At 38.6% G+C, this 21,595-nt stretch overlaps 1 protein-coding gene across 1 annotated transcript; it reads right to left on the bottom strand.

The window, feature by feature from the left end:
* Positions 1–9,287: 9,287 nt before the first annotated feature.
* Positions 9,288–20,192, bottom strand: ZBTB37 (zinc finger and BTB domain containing 37). Its single transcript, XM_044674521.1, has 3 exons — positions 19,243–20,192; positions 17,584–17,683; positions 9,288–10,004 (listed from the first exon to the last, which is right to left on the bottom strand). Exons 1-3 carry the CDS (start codon positions 20,163–20,165, stop codon positions 9,516–9,518), a joined length of 1,512 nt encoding a protein of 503 aa, XP_044530456.1. The 5' UTR covers positions 20,166–20,192; the 3' UTR covers positions 9,288–9,515.
* Positions 20,193–21,595: the final 1,403 nt, after the last annotated feature.

Raw genomic sequence — 21,595 nt, 5'->3', positions numbered from 1 at the left:
CAAAGATTTCTCCAGTCATTTCTTTACTCAATAACATCATGGTAATATAGTCCAGCTCCTCTACATCCTGGCAGATGGCATGAAGGTAAGATTAAGGTAGGGGATGAGAATAGCTGATTAAGCTTTTATTTACTTCTGGAATCAGAAGTCTTGATCTTGATGTTAAGGATGGGCCAAGTATTCTTTAATGGTCACTACAGGAGGAAATGGATTTTAAAAAGATTTTATATATATATATATATATATATAAGGAGAATCTTGGGTTCAAAAACACAACTGCTTAAGCAGATACAATTAGACAACAGCTCACATAAAAAAGATCTTGACGGGGCAGCTGGGTAGCTCAGTGGAGTGAGAGTCAGGCCTAGAGACGGGAGGTTCTAGGTTCAAATCCGGCCTCAGACACTTCCCAGCTGTGTGACCCTGGGCAAGTCACTTGACCCCCATTGCCTACCCTTACCAATCTTCCACCTATAAGTCAATACACAGAAGTTAAGGGTTTAAAATTAAAAACAAACAAACAAAAAAAAAACAAACAAACAAAAAAAAAAGATCTTGAGAGTTTGAGGGTACTGAAAGCTCAATACAGGTCAACAGTGTAGGCAACAGCACATTACTAACTAATATATGCAAAAAGTGGCATAAATATATTTTTAAAAATAAATAGCAAAAGACTGAGGGGAGGGCTGGTCATGAGGCAGCAAAGAATAGTTGACAGAACCCTGGACTTGGAATCCAGAAAGACTTGAGTTCAAATCCCTCAGACATTGAGTAGCTAGTCACTTAAACTCTCTGTGCCTCAGGTTCCTCTTCTATTAAAAGAGGGGGTTGGACTTGATGGTTTCTAAGTTCCCTTTCACCTACAATCATATGTAGCAGGAGCAAAGCTTATAAAAGTTGGACAGATAAAGGGTGTTGTACTGAAACCCACAAAATAGTAAGTCAGAAAGTGGGCTTCCAAATCATTATAGCCTTTGTTGAAGATTTATGGGGAGGTATGGGCAAAAAACAAAACATTCAGGCAAGTATGGGGAGCAATCTGCAGTGGTGGAGTGAATACCAATACCAATGAAACCCCGAGTCACTGAAGTACTTTAGCAAGTATGATTTGGCAGCCACAAACAATACACTGCATTCATAAAAGGATAAAGTGTGCCCAATAAATGAGAACATAGTTCTATTATACTTTGCCCTAACAGGATATGAAGGAGTATTATGTTCAGTTTTGGGTATTGAATTTTAGGAAGAACAATGGCAAGTTGGTAGGTGTCCAAAAATGGTTATCAGGATGGTGAAGGGACTCACAATCGTGTCAACTGAAGGACTGGGAATGTTTACTATTGAAAAAAGAAGACTCAGGGAAGGTATAATAGCTGTTTTCAAGTATTTAAAGGGCCAATCATGTGGAAAAAGGGAAACTTATTCTGCTTGACCCTTGAGTACAGAACAAGGTAAAAGTTGTAGAAAGGCATATTTTGCTTGATGTGAGGAAGAATTTCCTAACAATCAGAGTTTTCCAAAGGTGGAATGGGCTATTTTGGGAGGTTCTTCATTCTTAGAGGACTCAAATAGAGTTGTCTTCAAATGACAACTTGTATATCATTCTGCTTCAACTATGGGTCTAGGATTTAAAATCTTTGATCTATTCAGAGGAAAGTAGAGTCTCAGTATCCTTTAAGGAAACCTCCAAAGCTACCTGAATAAAATTTTCTTTAATTTCATTTAAAGTGCATAGATTTAAAAGTTGAGTAGGGTGAGACTGTGTTTATCAATCCAAAAGGGTTTGTAATGAAACTGATTTTTCTGTAATGCTATTAAATCCCTTAGAATGCATGATTACATGAAATCTGGACCATAGTCCCCTTTAGTTGACTCCCAATTATAATCACTATTTTCAACTATTGACATCTATGCAAATCCCAAGATGCTACTTAATTCCTCATGAATCCATTGTATTGTACATAGTATGGTGCCAGCAATAGACATCCCTCCTTTTAATTTAACAATCAACTTTGGCTCCCTGAAATGGATTCAGAGGCCAAGGTATAGAAGGATCAAAAGCTTAAGAAAGTTTCTACCATGACCATGTTCCTTAGTCTCAATATGACAACTTTAGCAGCTTGAGTCCCCAGCCTCTTGTAGGACACAATTAGATTAAATGGACTTTTGTTTCTTAGATGGAAAAGAGGTGAACTCAAAAAAACTGATCTTTTACACTTGCCCTTAAATCAGGTCTTAATGTAGGCCTCAAGATTTGAAATGCCATTGAGTTAGACCACTGTGATATTGAGTGACCCCATCTCATCCCACCACATCAGAGTTTTCAGATGAAGTATTAGCATTTGTTACAAGAATGGGGGAAATGATATATATCCTAGAGAGATGTGAAAAAAGCGGCTATTTGAATCAAGGATATACAATTAAGTTCACCCTGTGATCCCTGTTTTGGCTATTTTAGGGGCTGCATGGAAACCCTTCTAGAAAGAAGTCTCAGAGAATGGTTTTGGAAATTGAGAAGGAGCCAGACATTCTTTACAAAAAGTGCCTGTCTTTTGATTCTCATCTGAGTCAATGGATTCAGGTGACCTAACTGTTTCAAAGGCTACATCAGTCTATGACTCTCTTAGTGGGGTTAGGTCTGCATCGACTCAATACCAGAAACAGCTCTGAACTTTGCCTTCTTTCAAGATGAACAACTTTGTGCTCTAACACCCTAAACTTGCTGTCTATAATCCCATTTCTGTCATAGAGTGGATCAATTTACAGCCTTGGGCAAAAAAGGCTCATTGCTCCTGGATTTCAACAGCATGTCTCACCAATCAAAGAGTCACACAAATCCAGATGGTATCCTAATTTTTGCAAAAAACTATTTTTTTTGCAATACATATATTTTGGAATGCTGGGAACCAGAGCTCCGAGGACAGTAGTCTGGTATATGCCTAAATTCCTTATGTAATAAAGGAAATGAAAAAACAATTTAGTAATTAATGTCTTTCCCATATAAGGGCTACCAGGCAGCTTGCTTTCTCAAGCTTGCTTTGCTAAAGCACCCAACCATACTACTTCTTCAAATCATTGGCATGGATCACACTCAGTGTGGACAGGTTCCAAGGGCTCCTTTTGAGACCTTAGTGCTACAGTCTCAAAGGGCACCTTTGCAATGGCAGGGGGGCAGTGTACCTAGAGATGTAAAGGAGGTTCTGTAGTCTTTCCAAAATACCACCAGGATTCTTCTAGTTTGGTGATTACAGGACATAGTTTTTGAATCAGTTAGTTATTAATAATAACTTAAAAACCGATCTTCTACTTTGAGAATAAATTTGACTATGTTGCTTTAAGAACATTTCCCAAAATTCAGTCTCACCTCTCCCTGTGGGTAAATCCCACCTCTCTGGAGTAAAAATCCAGTTAGATGTTCTAAAGTAGGAGGCTGCCTGGGACAAACCAACCGCTGGTAATTCAGATCACTCACTAAAGTTATATAAAAGGTCAAAAGAAAAGTATCTACCATATTTAAAAGGAAGTTAATGGGGGAAAGTGAGAAAGCAAAAAGGAAGGAAAGAATGATGCTTGAGAAAGTAAGGAAAGAATAAGTTTACACAATTATTTTGGAAAACTAAATATATAAACTGATGTTAACATTTGGGTCTTTAAATCTTAAAGGTTGAAAATTTGTGATTAAAGAAAGTTATCATTCTTGACACTAATGTTCTTTTGAAGAACATCTGTGTGTGTGTGTGTGTGTGTGTGTGTGTGTGTGTGTGTATATATTACCATACTGCTATAATAAGCCCTCAAAGAAGGACAGATTTTGGTTATTCATTGGTTTTATCTAACCTAATTTTTAAAAGGAGGATAAAAATCTTGGTAACCCTGAAATGCAACACATATAAGCTCACTTCCTATGTAAGTACAATTTATAAGTACAATTGCTCTAAGACCAGAGTAGATTCTACAGTGACTTAGTCTGAACAAATATTCTGGAATCCTGTAGACAAATGCCTACTAAATAGGGGAAGATTAAGAAAGAGCATTCACTGGATATACAGTCCAGGCCCATAAATCTTTATCCTGGAAGAAGGTGACTAGAGAATAAAATGCTATATCCGGAAAGGCATTATACAAAGCTAGGGGTCTCAGCTACATTTTGATCTAAACTTGATGAATTCACAAAGTGAATAACAAGTACATAAAGGTATATCAATATAGTTCAGAGAATCCTGCCCATATACATTCCTTTAATTCAAGACTCTACATATAACCCTGAAGGATGGATAATTAAAGCTTTCTCCACCAAGGATTTCTATTTTTCATAATCTTCTAAATATTTCCAATATCTCTCCATGTCCAAGTACAGCTATTCCTAGTGCACAGAAGATACTAGAGCACTGAGAACTGCCATTCACAATGCAAACAGATGATGGACAAACATACATACAGGAAAGAAATAAATTATAAGACAGTTAACTTGTTCACAGTTGGAAGGAGGATGATTCTAAGAGAAACTTAAAACTCAACAATCCATAACAATAAGTATTTAAAAACACACATGTACATTCTCCCACACACAGAATCATGAAGAAACCTGGTTTAACTTCTAATTATTTCAAATGAAAAAGATTATGCTTATTTGGGGAAAATGCCAATATCAGAGAAAGGATGATGGCCTCCGAAAAAAAGTACTTTGTTACAAGAGTCAAAACACATTTTCTCCCGCAGGATTGATTCTACTCTCTGTGTAAATTCACAAGAACTTCAGGTACATAATCTCACAAAAACAATAAGGTATGTGTGAGTGTGTATATATCTATATCTATATCTATATCTATACACACACATGCAGATACCTTTCTGTTTTTGTGGTTATTTTTTAAAAGGTCTTATAGCACTTTTACCTTATATGGAAACTATTTTAAAAGAGCCTTGCTATTGTGCCTGTTTCTAATAAAAAACTATAATAATGTCAATCTACTTATTTCAAGAGAGAGGCAGACAAATTATGAGGTCCAATTCTGAGGGCTTCCCAACCCTAACGCCCTCAATATCTAGGGGGAGCTGTATAAAAGAGGTAACGAGAGAAAGGAGTCTGCAAGAGAGACAAAACAACTCTTAAAGGAAGTGTTGATTTATTGCTTTGTAGCTCAAACTCCCCAACTTATATTTTACAGAAATAAAGTAGCAGCAATGGTAAATCTTGGGAGAATTCTTTCAAATTAAACCATAGCTCCAGGGGGAAGTACTTTGCTAATGATTTTGCCTTCATCACTTCCCTGACTCAATCACTGATGAAAATACATTTATTTTCCCCAACCCAGAATGCCCTAGGAAAATATATCCTTCAGCACTTTCCACTTTATTCCATCCAATCTTTGAAATGGTATAGGCTAGACTTTGTCCAATTCGATGCACAAATAAATTAAGGCATTTTATAGCTGTAAATAGTTTTAACTCACTGAAAGGAAGACTTGGTAATTAGGTTCTACTGGGAGTGATGTGTTAAGAGGCTTTGTGGTTCTTCTTTCATATCACAATCTGTGAGATTTCTTTAAAGCCTCCTTTTCCCAACCATGAATTTCTTTAAATAACATCTTCAAACTTTTTGTCCAATCAAAATGTGGTCTTTATACTATGATGAGAAAGGAACAGGAAATTCTTGCCCAACCAAAGTTGTTAGAGCCACAGAGACTGAAGCTTTCAGCAGTTACACAACTTTATAATTTCATCATTCTCCCTCCTATCAGAGCACTATCAATCAATGTATTTTAGTTTTCATCTACTGCCATAAAGAGAAAATGTTTATATTTTTTTCTGCTCATACCATTTCACAAAAGCAGGGAAGGTACTGATAATCAAAAAGAAACAAAAAAGTCTTCCTCTACCTCCTATTTTCTCTAATCTTGTTCTACTGACTTGTCCTAGAAGATTAAGAGACATAACTCACCCCTTTGATGAGTTGGTCTTGGAAGGTTTATGATGTACACCAAATGAAACTCAAGACATGATAAATTCAATTGAGGTCAGAGGTAAATATGATTCTGAGTAAAGAGAAAACAAAACATTAGAAAGAGTCTTACGAGTAGAGAGAGAATAAAGCATTAGTCTTTGTGCCCACTTATAATTGTACATGTAGATAGCAAATTTATACTTTCATTCAGGAGATGGGTAAGAATTCAGTAGAATGAAAGTTGCATTTCAGAATATAAAAAGATAATAATTGCCATCTTTGTTTTCTTGCTGAGAAAAGAGGCAGCTTCTTTGCTACAAAGTACCACTTACTGAACATGAAAAGAGATCATATCTAGTGCCCACCATTTTACAGAAAACTGACATGGTTATCCTAGTATCAGCTAAATGATATTAAAAAAGTTAAGCCCTTAGTGCCAACCTAGTTTCATTTTCCCAGGGGACACATCCAGAGGTTCAAATTTGGCTGTCAGTGGTTCAGTTCAAATTAGGAGTCAGATAAAAAGTCCATTTTGGACATATTTAAGAGGCATTCTCCATACACATACACACACACACAAACATACACACACAAATATATTCAACAAATGTAGAAAGAATATTACTAATCCCTATTCTAGTGACCTTACAGTGACTTTAACTATGAACTAGGGCAATGTCAGAGTGAGACCTGAATAAGAATTTTGGGCAGTTATAAGAAGTAAATCTTTTCTAAGGAAAGGTGAAAAAAAAATGACCTGCTCTTCCAAGCCTTGCTTTGCTTCAGCAAGGATTTCATGAGTGTTATGGTTCTGGCTAGGCCAATTAAAAGGAAAGAACCAGTACACAGAATTGCGCTAAGTCCTGGATAATTGGGATTTTCCTCTATTCGCAGTATCAACACAGTAAAAACCTGTGAAAAGTTAAAGGAAAAAAGAGACTAAACCTCACCACACACCCATGGCCTGCTACATGAATAATATTGTCCATACTTCATTGTGTAGCCCTTTGTTGCAATACTTGGATGGAATTAATGACACCAGGTAGGAAGAACTTTTTTTTTTATAGCAGTTACTTAACTTCATCATACAGTTTGGTAATGGTATAAAAGCTATACTTTCTCATTTAAAATTGTCTAAGTAACTAACAAAGCAACAAAGTATTTCCCAGCACACTTTCTCTTATGAGCAGAATAGACTTATATTTTCTTTTTCCTTTTTTGGTAGGTTAAAAAGCTATGTCTAAAAGCAGCATCTTCTGGACTTTTCCCCATTTCTCTTTCACTCAACTATGGCAAAATCTGTGCCTCTTAAAGTGACTGGTGAAAAACTTCTCTTAGCTTCCCAGTCTAACTTGAACTCGCTCTTGGTTTGACTATGGAACACTGACATAAGGTCTCACCATATCTAATGCTGCTCTATTCAGCAGTGGGATGCCACAGTCCATGGTTCTAAAAACAAACTACAGCTCCTGAAAAGGAAGAACCTGCTTGAGAGAAATCTCTGAGGCAGTTTCTCCCCTTTACAGGCAGGCTCTCATTACATGACAGCATTATATACCACTTGAAGAAATTTTGCCTTCCTGGGTCCCTCTAAAAAATGCAATGACCTCTCTTTAAGGAGGGAATACAGTAGGGCACTCATAATTTAAAGAACAAATAACACACTTAATTTACTTTTTAATAGCCACCCTTTGCACTTCCACTTCTTGTTTTCTGAAAAATATCTTTGTTCTCTGCCCACCTTTCCACATATCACAAAATGTTCTCAGAAGTGGGGAGGGCCTGACCAGTGTGTTCACAAGCAGTTCACCATTACCAGCATGCTAACACCCAATAAGTTATTTTTTTACTCTCATGTGCCTCTGCACCAAAGCAATCTCTTAAACCATTGCAGATTTAAAATACTTTAAAGCAAAACTCAACAAAAACCAGCAATCTTTCCAACAATAAGGGAGGCCAAATATTTCTTGCTTCTATTTGCACTTGGGTCCAAAAACTGTTATTTATGACTTACCTGCATGTCTTAGTATTCAAAAAATAGGCACAAGCCAAATTCTTTTCCCTCTCCCTCCAGGGCAGGGAATATGCAGGTCTGGTTAGCTCTCTCCATGATTTTCAACTTGAGAGAACCTCATTAATACCTAAAAATGCCAAGGAGGCCCAGTGAATATTGCTAAACTTTGAGAACAAACAAGAGAACAACATGATCAAAACTGACCCCTTGTTCATCTGCTGCAACAAAAGGGGCTTCGTTTTGTATTCATGATGATGCTCTGTGCTAAATGCCCTGGGGTGTCCTAGTTAAAAAGCAATACTCCCAAACTAACACTAATCTGCAGAGGGTTTGTGTGAATTGGCAGACTGGAAACATAGGAATTAGTGAGGTTCTTCAAATGAGCAGGAAATACAAGCTATTATATAGGTAGAAGGGAACTGAATTATGGTTGCAATAGGAACAATAACTTTATATTTCCTGAACCACAATGTTGTAACACAATTTTTTAAAACTTCATATAAAATTTATCAAACTTATCAAACATGGAGATATATGGATTTAAAAACAACCCAGCATCATTTCACTGGGAAGTGACATTTTTGAGTATAATATTGCTGTTACGAAAGACCAGGAGCCAGAGAATCTTGACAAGACTTTGGTGGTCAGCCTCTAGCTCATTAATCCATCTGGACCAGAGTCACTGCCTAATGCTTCAAGATGTATAAAGCACTATCATATGCCCTCACCAGTCAAGAAGTTGCGATGCTAAACTGTGCTAGTCCACGTGTGCAGACATACAAAGTTTCCCTCTTCTCCCCATCTCCCTCACCACACACCTCATCCCCTGAATGCAGCACTGCCTTACCCAAACCTCAGAGCAGTTAACTCTCAGGAGCCTATGGAGCTTAAGGTTGGACTGCCCGCTAGCATACTGCCCCAGGAGGGCAAGAAGCAATCAGGCAAGAAGCCAGGTGCCTGGATGGGGCAAACAGAAAGCCCCAATCACATTTTGTTGCAAAGAAATTAGAGAACAATAAGGACCACCAGAACCATCCTTTTTCCTTAACTGTGGAAACAGAACTGACTGGCAGAGGAGGCAGAGGAGCAAGGCCCTGCTCTTACCACCTCCTCCTCCTCTCCTGCAGCTGGTCCGGATGGCAGAGGCCTGAATGCTGTGCTTGTCGGAGCTGGGTGGGACATTACAGCCACCAAGGTCAGTCACCTGGACCATTTCACAGAATTGAAGCCATGGTTGGTAACTAAAGTACAGTTTATCCTGGATTTTCTTAAAAAATTTTTCTTAAAAAAATTAACAAACCAAAGCTGTTGATCCCTGAATCAGAAAGCTGTTTTGCTTAATTATTTTCTGAGGTGTGAAGTGGGGGAAGGGAAGGGGGAGAGCCTTGAGTGTTTCTGTGTACTTTATTAATCCTCTAGTTTGGCAACATCTTGGGAGCTTCTTCCTTTCTGGAGATGTGGCATTTTGTGAATCCAAGAACCAGCCCTTGGCTCAGATGCTGGCTACTTATGGCCCAGAAGGGGGCAGGGCACCCTCCCCCTCTCCCCTGCCATCTTTCAGTCTGGCCCAGTGGTGGATACAGATCCCTGTGCAGTCTCCCCAGGGGCAACTGTCTCTTCTTGTGGAGGTGATTCTTCCTCAGCCTGTCCCCGGGATGTGACTGTTGTCTCAGGGGAGATGCTATGAGGCCCCTCCAGAGGCATGCAGCCTGGGTGATTCTTGCGAAAGTGCTGGTTCAGGATGGCCTGGAAGGGGAAGCTTTTGCCACAAACGTGACAGTGGAAGGGTTTGTTGCCCGTGTGCTTGCGGATGTGATACTCCAGCTGATCTTTGCGGGTATACTTCTTGCCACACATTCGGCAGACAAATGGAGTGATCCCCATGTGTAGGCGCATGTGGCGATCCAGGCTGCCCTTCTGGTTGAAGGACTTGGCGCAGTAGATGCAGGTTAGCCGGGGATTATATCGGAACCACCTCTCAGATACTTCCTGTTCACGAAGATATTCTACATAACCACTTACTCCGATCATCGCTGATTCTTCGACCTGCACCAAGAATGAAAAATACAACAGAGTTAAGTCTAAATGCTAATTTTTTTCTCAAAAATCTATTATGTGCCTATGTGATCTCAGGCAATTCTACCTCTCTAAGTCTCCATTTGATCATCTGCAATACTAATATGCTACCTAATATTTGCATTATAATTAATGGACTTGCTGGGAGATCAAATGAAGTATTTGAGGATGAGGAATGAGGTTAAAATAGAAATAACTACTAGAATTACTAGAAACAAGCAAATATTTTTATGGACATTTGCATTTTTTAAGCACAGAAACAAAATGAAAAATATTAGTGATATTCTGCTTCATTAAGGTCCTGCTCCAATGCATTATTATGATGTGGAATACTTGGGCTTTTTAAGGTCATACTAGTGGAACAAATCTTTGACAGATCCTACCCCAAATCTGTATGGGCCTGGTGAAGGATAAGTGTCATCCAAGATCCAGCCTTATACAGGCTAGATATCAGGTTGGCTGCAGGGAGATGCATTTTTCTGACACAGCAACCCTAAAAATGGTCAATTAAACTATGGAGGAAGAACCTACACCAATCACAGGTCCTTTGAAGTATTCTGCTCCATTATCACATAAAAGCAAGAAATCTAACATTTACTTTCCAAAGTACCTCTTGGCTAGACTATTTTACAATAGTAGGATAAAAGGAGGACCAACTAGACCTGTGATGGCAAACCTTTTAGAGATCGAGTGCCCAAACTGCAACCTTCACGCCGCACACATGAGCCCCCTGCCTTACCCCCAGACAGGGGAAGGAGGAAGCACTCCCATTGGGCTTCTGAGCAGAGAGGCAGGTAAAGTGAGGAATGTCCTCAGGTGCATGGAGAAGGGGAGGGGAACAGCCCCCTCCAGCATGTGTGCCATAGATTCTCCAACATGGAACTAGACCAACCTCTCATTCACCAGAAGACTTTCAAGCAATGTTGAACTAGTGATGTCCTTCTGATCTAGTTACATAAATCAAATGTCAAAACAATATATGGTGATCTATAAAATAGTGCCAACTACATATATAATAAGGCTATAATTGACCGAATCAAGCAGTAGATAGCCATTAAAAAAACACACACACACAAAATAGGATTAATCATAAGGGACACAAAAGGAATTAGATTTATCCTGTGTAGTTCATACAGTCATAGATTTAGAGCTGGAAGCGGGCTATAGTTCTTATTTTCCAGATGAGGAAGCTGAGGTCCAGAGAAGTTAAGTGATTTGCCAGGTCACCCAGCTAGTGGTCAAGCTAAAATTGGAATTTAGGGCTTCTTGATTCTAAGACCAGTGCCCTATTTACAATGCCAGGTTGCCTTTCAGAGAATAAAACTAGTGCCAGTGAGAAGTTAAAAGGAGGCACATTTTAGCTCAACTTAAGCAAGAAATTTCTAACAATGAGTCATATGACAATGAAATGGGCTGCTTTATGAAGTAATGAAGCTCTCATCACTAGAAGTGTTGAAGTAAAAATATCATAAAGGAGATCTTGAATTAGGTGGAAAGTTGGATTAAATGGTTGCTAAAGTGTCTTCTGATTCTAAGTCTATAAAAGCATAAATTGTAGGTAGTAAATATTGCAGTTTTCTCCATTCTTAGACTTATGAATATGCTAGCAATATTTTAGATGTAGCTCACACACAGGTGGCTGACTCAATACATCAGAGCAAATTAAGAAAAAAACTAGAAAAAGAACCTAGCCTGAATTATGAATCTTGTGTCCTCCACACTTATTAACGTTATGAAAGGTTCACTGGAAGTAATCAACATGTTATATTTATTGAGTTCTCACAGCATGTTGTAAGGGAAGGACTAATGGCTCTGAGAGTCTTTAAGTTCTAGTTCTGACATTCAATACATGTACAACCTCAGAGCAGCCAATCTTGCTGGGCTTCAATCTCATTATCTATAAAACAGAGACAATAACAGACCACCTCTCTAACAGATGGTGGGAGATCAAATGAGATCATGTTTGTGGAAGTGTTTTCTAATGTAAAAAGCTATATAATAGGAAGTAGTATTAATCAGCTGAGGAGTAGTGCAGCACAGACCAGAATGCCAGTCTATACACACTAGCTATGTGACTGGGCAATTCACTTAGCCTGTTGGCACCTTAAGTACCCTAAGACTAAGTTGCAGGAGAGGTTCTGATCTCTAATGGCAAAAGGAGTTTTCTTACTATGAATTTTCTATACCAATAAAGTCAAAGGTGTAGATCAGAAAAAAACAAAACAAAACTATTAAGACATGCTTCTTGCTCTAGAGAAGCTTAGAAAATAACAAATAACTAAAAGCAGAGATGTAGATTTTGAATTCAAATTGACAATTAACTCTTCATATTGCCTATCTCAAGACAACTGGTCTTGTGGAATACTTTGTAAGCAATCATTTTTATCATCTAACTTGCAAATGTTACAATATACAGTAGCTTTAAACTAATTTAAATAGCTGAACATAATCTCCAAATTGTACAACATGGTTAGTAATTTTCCAATTTCCCCATAGATTCTAAATAAAATATCCTTTTGTGTAATTAACTATATTAGAATATTACTATGGTGTGATAGTACCTGAGTATCTTAGTAGTTAGAGCCTTAGGCTTGGAATCAGGAAGAATAATCTTTAAGAGTTCAAATCTAGCCTCATTCACTTACTAGCTCTGTGACCCTGGGCAAGTCACTTAACCCTGGTGGCCTCACTTCTTTATCTGTAAAGTGAGCTGGAGAAGGGCAAGCCCTCTAGTATCTTGACCCCAAATGTGGTCAAAGAGAATCAGACACTACTGAAAACAACTAAATGACAATAACAGTAAAGTATCAAATTCACTATAAGAAATTTCAGAAGTAATTATGATATAAGTAGCATTTAAACTCTCATACTGCTAAATAGGCAATGAGTTCTTGGAGTTATTATTAAAGAAATGTCTTCTTTTTCTTATATAAGAAGATAAGAAATGAAAAATCAAAGTTGAGCATTAAAAGCAGGTTCCAAGAGTATGGATGAAATCTGATTTTTATCTCTTTGTGAAGGTGAAATAGTAACTTAATTTTATTTTTTACTCTAATCTGAACATTTAGGATCTGAATAATGAAGGCATCTAATATAATTGATACACACATCAGTTCTTTTCAACTAAAAAAGAAACTATAAGAATAAGGATTGAATACTTTATTTGAAAAATATAATACAATAATAATAATACCTTGGATTTATAGTGCTTTCTTCCAAAGTGTTGCATTAAAATTTCATCATTCAGAAGGTTTTTACTAAGTTTCTCAACCCTGCTGATTTCTGTAGACATCACAAACAGAAAAAAACTTTGTTTTCTAAATGTGCAGAAAGGAACTATGTTAAGCAGAGATTAGAGTAACAGTGGAAATGCAGGTGGAAAAGGCCAAAGTTGATTTTAGATAATCTGGAGGTATATTTATTTATTAATATTATATTTTTTCTCCTATTTCCCCCCAAAAGTGTTGTCTAATGAGACTACTCTAGCAGTTCTAACAGAGGGCCAGGGAAATGGATATATAGTACTTTTTCACTGCTTATTTCAAGAACAATTAAGAAGAGGGACACAGTTTATGAAATCAAGAGTTGAAAAGTGACTAAAGCTTTAGATCATCACTAGTTCATTTTATATTTAAGTCTGAACAATTTAACAATGTGAATGAGAGTTAATGACTTAGTTTCCAAGTCTAATTTCCCCAGTAGGATATATAAAATCTAACCTAACCATCTGGTATTATCTGGATGAGTCATAAATTAAAAATCATCTAGTCCATCTAGTTTCATTTAAAGACTGATATGGTTGGGGATTTCATCATCAACCAAGAAGTATTTATTGAACATCTAATATAGAACTGCCACTATGATGGACATAGGGGGCATTATGGCAGCACAGCTAGGTGGCTCAGTGGATAGAGAGCCAGGCCTGGAGTCTGGAGGACCTGGCTTCAAATCTGGCCTTAGTCACTTCCTACCTGTGTGACCCTAAGCAAGTCACTGAACCCCAATTGCCTAGCCTTTACAGCTCTTCTGCTTTGGAACCAATACTTAGTATCAATTCTAAGATAGAAGGTAAGGGTTTAAAAAAAGGGGGGGGGAGGTGCATTATGGTACAATAGGAAGAGGACTGGATTAGGAACAAATTGCCCTGGATTCAGATTCTTACTCTACTCAGACTACTGGTGTGACTATGGGTAAGACACTTAATGTCTTGGGCCTCCCTTTCTTCAGGATAAATTCCTCTAAGATCTCTTCCAGCTCTACAACTGTGACCCTGGTTGGAGAGATGTGACCAACACACAGAAAGCAACAGCAAATAATACAGCATATTAAGTGCTAAATTGTATGATAGAATCTATACACAGTAGATGTTCAGAGAAAGAAGAGCTCAGGGATAGCTTAATTAATAACAATTCATATTTATAAAGCTTCTTAAGGTTTACAAGGCATCTTTCTCACTGCCTTTGACATATAATGCAAGTTCTCCTATATGCAGGCATCAAAGCCAGTTCTGACTCTAAAGTTCACTTCTTTTTTCCATTGTCATTCAGTATCCAAATTTAGGGAAGAATTAAAGGAGAAGTATGCCTTCAGCTGGGCATTAAAGAATGGGGAAATACAGAAGAAGACAAGATAAGAGCATTTTAGGAGATGAGAGCCATGTAAATAAAAGCAGCAAGTTAGAAACTGGTAGAGTGCTTTTAGGAGAATGAAAAGGCTAACCTATATGAAACTAATGAGAACTGAAAAGTGATGGTGAACCAAATTACAGAGGAATTTAAATTTGCTTTGGTAGAAAATGTGGAGTTACTAAAGATTTCTGAGTCAGTAGAATGACTTAAAATAGTTTCTTCCAGTTTTCAATTTGCCACCTTTACATCCAGCTAAACTCTTTTGGAGGCAGTTAGGTGGCATTAAAAGCACTGGACTTGGAATTAGGAAGTCCTGAGTTCAAATCTGGCCTCTGCCACTAGCTGTGGGACTCTAGGCAAGGCACTTAATCCACTGGAGAAGGAAATGGCAAAGCACTCCAGTATTTTTACTGAGAAAACTCCATGGATAGTATGGTCAAAAGATTCTATTGATAGTATGGTCTATGGGTTCAGGAAAAGTCAAACATGACTGAAAAACAAAACTCTGTTTTGAGCAGCCAAGTGGGGCAGTGGAATAGGGTACCAGATCTGGAGTCAAGGACACTCATCTTGATTGCAAATCTTATTGATCTCAGACACTTACTAGCTGTGTGATCCTACGTTAAATCACACTTAACCCTATTAGCCTATTTCATCATCTGCAAAATGAGCTAGAGAAGGAAATGGCAAACCACTCCAGTAACTTTGCCAAGAAAAGTTGGATACAACAGAAAACAACAAGCCATTTTACTATAAACTTCATTTCCTTATTTAGTTTTCTGAAGAAATGAAGAAAAACAGGTGAGCAGCCCCCTCAGAATAATCCTTCAAATACATATCTGCTTCCTTAATACTAAGACTTTTGGGACAGTATAAATAGACCATTATTAGTAGAACTAGATGATCTCTAGGGTTCCTTTGAAGCTCTAAATCCTGTGATCCCATGAACTGATCCCTTAATCTCATTTCTAGACTGTATCATTTATTGCTTGCTTTTTCCTGGCCCGCATCCAGTCAGGAGAGTCTTCTTATGTTATCTCTAACTTATCTTATTTCAGGTTAGTCCTTATATCTGAAACAAGCAACTTTTGCCTACCTCTTTTTAAAAAATATGGATGAAACTCTTCAATGAAGACTCTCTAAAGTAGATAAATTCACCCTATCTTTCCCCAACATTGTGACTGTGTAAATGTTGTTCAGTTATTTCAGTCATGTCTGACTCTGTGACCCCATTTGAGATTTTTTTTTGGGAAACATACCAAAGTGGTTTGCCATTTCCTCTCCAGTTCATTTTACAGATGAGGAAACTTAGGCAAAAGTATTAAGTGGCTTTCCCAGGGTCACACAGCTAGTTAGTGTTTGAGGCTAGATTTGAATTCAGGAAGATGTCTTCCTGACTCCAGGCTCAGAAATCTATCTACTGAGTCATAAAATTGTGTTTATGCTGGTGTCTTTGATCCTACTTAAGTATTCAAGGAATTAGTAATTGTTAGCAGCCTTTCTTATCTTCTACTTAAACTCTAATTTTATCTGCTTATTAACATTTATTTGCATAATAGTCACCTTTATATAGGAATTATATCCTTTTTTAGAAGCTAGAGACTATCAGGTGATCAAAGCTTTTATTTTGTGCCTCTAATTTCCTGCTGTTTTTTCCAACTTCAGATGAAAAAATTTTCCCTGGAAATAGTGACAATTCCTTTCATGCTACCATAAAAAAAATTTATCAATAGAAGTGGTCAAGTAATAAGTAAGCCCTCTCAGCCCCACAAGGCAACTCCCTAAGACTAAAACTTGCAGAGTGATTGCCAATCTGTATGGGTAAATATAGTTTCTTTATTGTTAGTTTCCTATACCAAATCACATGGCTGGTTTAAAAAAAAATTAGATTTTAGCAACAACTATAAATTGAGCAAAATATTACTAGTGTTACAAAAGTAAATAACACATTTATTTGGAACATTAAGGCATATGAAGCACTTTCCTCATGTTTCTATAAGGTAGGCTGTCAGTACCAATGTACAAATAAAGAACCTGAAGCTCATAGACAGGCAGTGGCTTGCTCAGGAACACACAGTTACTACTAGTTGGAATACAATTTGAGACCAAGTCTCTTGATTCCAAGTCCAGCCCTGTATTACTAAGCCACACTGCCTCTCAGCTATGAGTGGTGGCTAGGGCAGCTCTCACGGTATTTTACATCAAATTAAAAAAATAAAATAAAATTCACCAGTGCTTCTCTAAGGGACTGGCCAGAGATGCTTAAAATTCATTCTATGTCTTCACTTGGCATGTGCTTTTTTCAAGGGCCTCAGTTGGCTTACCATGTTGAGATACTATTTCATGTATAAGCTATTGTCCAACATTTGCACAGTGCTCAGTGATCAAAAAATAGAACAATGCTCTGTGGATAATATAAAGAAAACAGAAGACATGATCCCTGTTCTCTAGGAATTTACTACAGAGATATCTAATACAAAAGAGAATATACAAGAATATGAAAATTATGAGTTTTTAGCAAATGCCTTATTATTCATTCATTTAAATGTATAACCAATCAGAAAGGCCACTGAGTCCTCCTCTCTTTACATGTACTTTCTCAGAAGTTGCTATAATTTCTCCCGGGACACAAACTGTCCATGTATTCTAAGAGAAATATTCAATTCCTGCTGCTTCTTCCCAAACTTCACATTCCCCAAAAAGAATATTGGTGTTTTTTTTTTTAGTGCTATGGAACAAGTGTTTGGAAATCCTTAAACATATTTAACAGACTCTCTCTTTTCGACTTTTATTTTTCCATTAATGCAAAAACAATGATAACCAAGGACTTCCCAAGGTAAATTAAAAAGATTAAACTGTACTTGTTGAAATGCATCCTTAAATTTCAACAGTCAAAGCCCTTCAGATCTGTCACTACATACCTGGGAGTTGGGTTGCTTAGGCTCATCCATTCTCCCAGGAGACTCACTTCGGGCTCGGTGTCGCTCAGTCAGGGTGACAACACTGCCAGAAGGGCTAAATCTGTCGGTAGAGGAGCATAAATGGGGTAACAGAACAGTAATGTTAAAGAGCTGAGTAATGAGGTCATTTCCTTAGTCTATGGATAATGGTGGGGAAAGTATATAGAACAGTATGATGATTTTCAGCATAGCAACTGAGAAATGCTCACACTGGGTCTATATTAACTCGAAGCTAAGAAATCACATTTGATCTAAATTAAAGAAAAATCATTTTGCAGAATGAGAGAGTAATGGCATAAAATGACCTAATGACAGTGAGGCACAATATGTAAGTAAAATGCTTATGTTGCAATAGCTGTACTAAATGAACACTGAGGAATCTGTAGGATGACTCAAGGAGCCCAAATTTTAGCTATGTCTCTAATTCAGTTACTTTGTGTGACCAATTACATTTTATATAAGCAAGGGATCAAATACCATCAAATTATATATTTACAAAGTAGATTGATAGGAACTAAATCAACTTTTAGGTCACTTGGATTAAAAAACAAGTTACTTTTATCACTGGCCTCGCCTAAGGAGACAACAATCAGTATGGTCAATAAAGTGTGCTATTTGCATAGCTTTATACTCTCCATAAGTAAAAAGATAATGGAGAAAAAACATCCAAAATGTGACCATCTGAAAAAATGAGAGGTCAGAAGTTATCTGTATTTTTGTAGCATTTAGTAATCTCTGTAACAAGGTCTTTAACAAACCAGTAACAGGTTTCAGATCTGCTATGCAGGCAGTTAAAATTTGTTTGTTTTTTTTTATGACAAAAGAGAAAAATAGCAGAATATACTCTTTGGATTGCATTTAACCAATTTAAATTGTAGAGGAAGACAGTCAATGTACTTTCAACCTAACCTGTTAATTTCTGTGCTCGTTCCCCTTTATAGCTATTTCCTTAGCTACTCATATAGAAGTACCTTAGAAAGAGAAAAGTGGGGAAACAAAGAGAAAAAATTAATGAAATGGTTAGGCCCTTGGCAGCAGTAGCCATGGATCAAGGCCAGACAGAAAATATATTCATATGGCAAGCTGAGAAAGAAATGGAAAAACAATCCCAAAAGAATTTCCTTGGCATCACATTATTACCCACAGAGAGCCAAAGAACTGCCAGGACCATACCGATGCCTCCTCTGGAGGCGGTGGCTAAAGGAAAGTGAAGCAGGGCTACAAAGGAAAGTGAAACTCCCCCAAGCCACCTACCTGTGTGATAACATACCAAGGAAGGGAAAGGCCGCCTGGTTCCCAGCTGACGGTCAGCTCCCTGCCTCGAATCCGAGGAAGCCCTGGCAATTACTGATGCTAGTGTGGCTGCAGATGCTATTCTGATTCATGGAAGTGTCTAACTTTACCATAGTTCTCACAACACTGTGAATACTTCAGGACTAGGAGCTTCCTGCTTTAAAAAAATAAGAATGCAAGTCTTTTGGCACACCTCCAATTTCCCCAACAGAGTCAATTCTTATTTCATCTAAACAACAGGTAGGGAAGATGCTCTCTAAGCCAGAGAGATGGCCTGGATCAGTGGTACCTGAATGACAGTCAGGAAATGCGCAAAAGAAACCTTACCTGTCCATTTCACTGCTGGTTGGCCGAGTGGCCTTGGGTGCTGAAGAGGCCAAGGCATAATTCTCTTGTCCTCCTGACCCATGGCCCGTAGTATCGATCACCATGGCGGCAACCTCCTCAGCACTACTCCCATCTTCTCCAGAGGGCTGATTCTCAGTCCCAAGCCACTCCTCCAGATTCTCCGTTTTGATTCGAACTCCTCCAAGGACTCTCACCTCATCATCACTCCGACCCCCTCGGTCAGCTACCCCAGTTTCCACATACCACTGTCCTGCTCGGTTAATTCGAAGGATGGGCTCCCGGCTCTCAGCATCAGAGCTCTGCTCGATTATCTGTGGGCTGGTTGACTCTTCAGGGGGACTGAGCTCCCTGATGTCCAGCACCGTGCTAACTTGGCCTCTTCGGCTCCCCTTTGGTGTGTTGTGGCGTGGGCTGAGGGGGCGGTTTAGATTTGGAGTAACTCTGTGAGATTCTGGGGGTCTCTCCTGGTGCTTTGTCCTTGTCTGGCCTAATTCTGCCTCAACTTCTGCTACATTGATCTTGAAATGTATACCCTCCAGAATCTGTGTACATTTGTCTATGATGTGCTGCATCTGTAAGAAACTGGCTGCTGTTAGATAACTGATGATATCTGCCAGTTGTAGACATATCCGCCCAGTGTAACAAAATGAAAGGAGCTGCTCAAAAACAGTAGGATTCTTGATGACTGATATGGACACAGTACTCATCTCATTCAAGGACATATGGTCTCGGAAATAGGGAGAGCTGGCAGCCAGCACCACTTTATGAGCCCGAAAAGCCTGTCCTTGCACATTGACCACAATGTCACAGAGACGACCCTGCATGCGCAGCTGGTTGAGGTGGCTCAGGACTGAGTTGCTAAAGTCAGGGATCTCCAACTGAATGTTTCCACCTTTCTCCATGGTGTGCCTGATGGTACAGGCTTTCAGCCCTGCTGAAAGAGGAAATAGGAATAATGACTACCAATCAGAACTACATTCCCATGGTGCTTTACGTCACATAAGTATTTGGAAATTTTTCTTCAAAATGCCTCTCAAGAGAAGAAAGTTATTTTCTGTAGCTCTAAATGCAGAAACAGCAAAATCAAAAGGCTAAATCCACTACTCCAGGCTTTGTGGTAAGCTGTCATAAAACCTTCTTAGCAAGATGTTTAATTTTGAGCCTAAACCAAAAGTTTAGGTTATCACTAATTAACAGTCGATGTAGCTTTAACTTTGATGCAAGAGTTCAACAGAAAGGAGAAAGAATAAAGAATTTAAATGTTTGACTTTTTAAAAAGTATACATTTTAAGGTTTTTTCTAGATGAAAAAATGTAGAAACAACTTTTTTGGAGGAGGGATATGAGATACAATGAACATAAGCAAGGAAACACAAAAACTGGGGCAGATACTTATGAGCTAAGGTTTGTCAGGCACCTCTGAACATTTTATTGCCATCATTGCCCTATGTTAAATATTTTGTAGTATGACTAATAACCTATTTAAAGATATGCCAGTTTTCCTAAGTAAACCAGCCAGCTCCTGAAAAAGCTGGCTTCGGCTACAAAGGCAAATCCTGTTTCAGGAAAAGTGCCATAGGTAATTGTAGTTCAGGGTGAAAATGAAGAGAAGTGCCGTTATGCCCTTCCTAGGCTGGGCAGGCAAGTCACTATCCAAATTCAAACGGGGGAGTTTTTTATGGTGGGTTTGTAGGGGAAACTTAGCTAGCCTAATCTAGTGGAGAAAACGTCCAAAATTTAAGAAGTTGTGCTCAAACTCACTGGAAACTAAGACGGAGAGTCATAAATTATGTTTCACACGAAGTCCAGAGGGAGGGCATTGGTCTGAACACAAGTGTGTGGCTACCTACCTACCTGCTCATGTCTCAGGTACGGAAGTGGCCTCACCGCCTGGCTCTACTTTCTCAAGAAAGCTTCGGGCTACAAAGGGGTGTATCTATAGACATCAACATATATGTGGTTGCCGCTTCTAATCCCGCAGTTATCCAATTTGACCTTCCCCGCCCCACCCCCAGCCTATGTGTTTGTTTTGAAACATTTAATTCAAAGAGAGCCCGGTTGATGCCACACAGAATTCAGATGTGTTTATTTTGGAGCCTACACCAGCGCTTTTTTTGTGTGGTGTTGTTTTTCCTTTTTTCCAGCAACTCCCCAGTGGGGAGGAAGGAATCCCCAGTAGAAAAGTCTCTGTCTGTCTGTCTCTCCCTCGCGTGGCTGGGGTCCCGCGGGGCCGCGAAGTTGTGCTCAGTTGGCAGACGGGCGGATTGGGCAAGGGGGCACTGTTGGGGTGGGCGGCTCGGGGTAGTGGGCACGGGGGGGCGGGTCGGCCCGGG

The sequence above is a fragment of the Gracilinanus agilis genome, chromosome 4 (genome assembly GCF_016433145.1).
Source record: "Gracilinanus agilis isolate LMUSP501 chromosome 4, AgileGrace, whole genome shotgun sequence".
Taxonomy (NCBI): domain Eukaryota; kingdom Metazoa; phylum Chordata; class Mammalia; order Didelphimorphia; family Didelphidae; genus Gracilinanus; species Gracilinanus agilis.
This window is presented reverse-complemented; position numbering and strand designations above follow the sequence as displayed.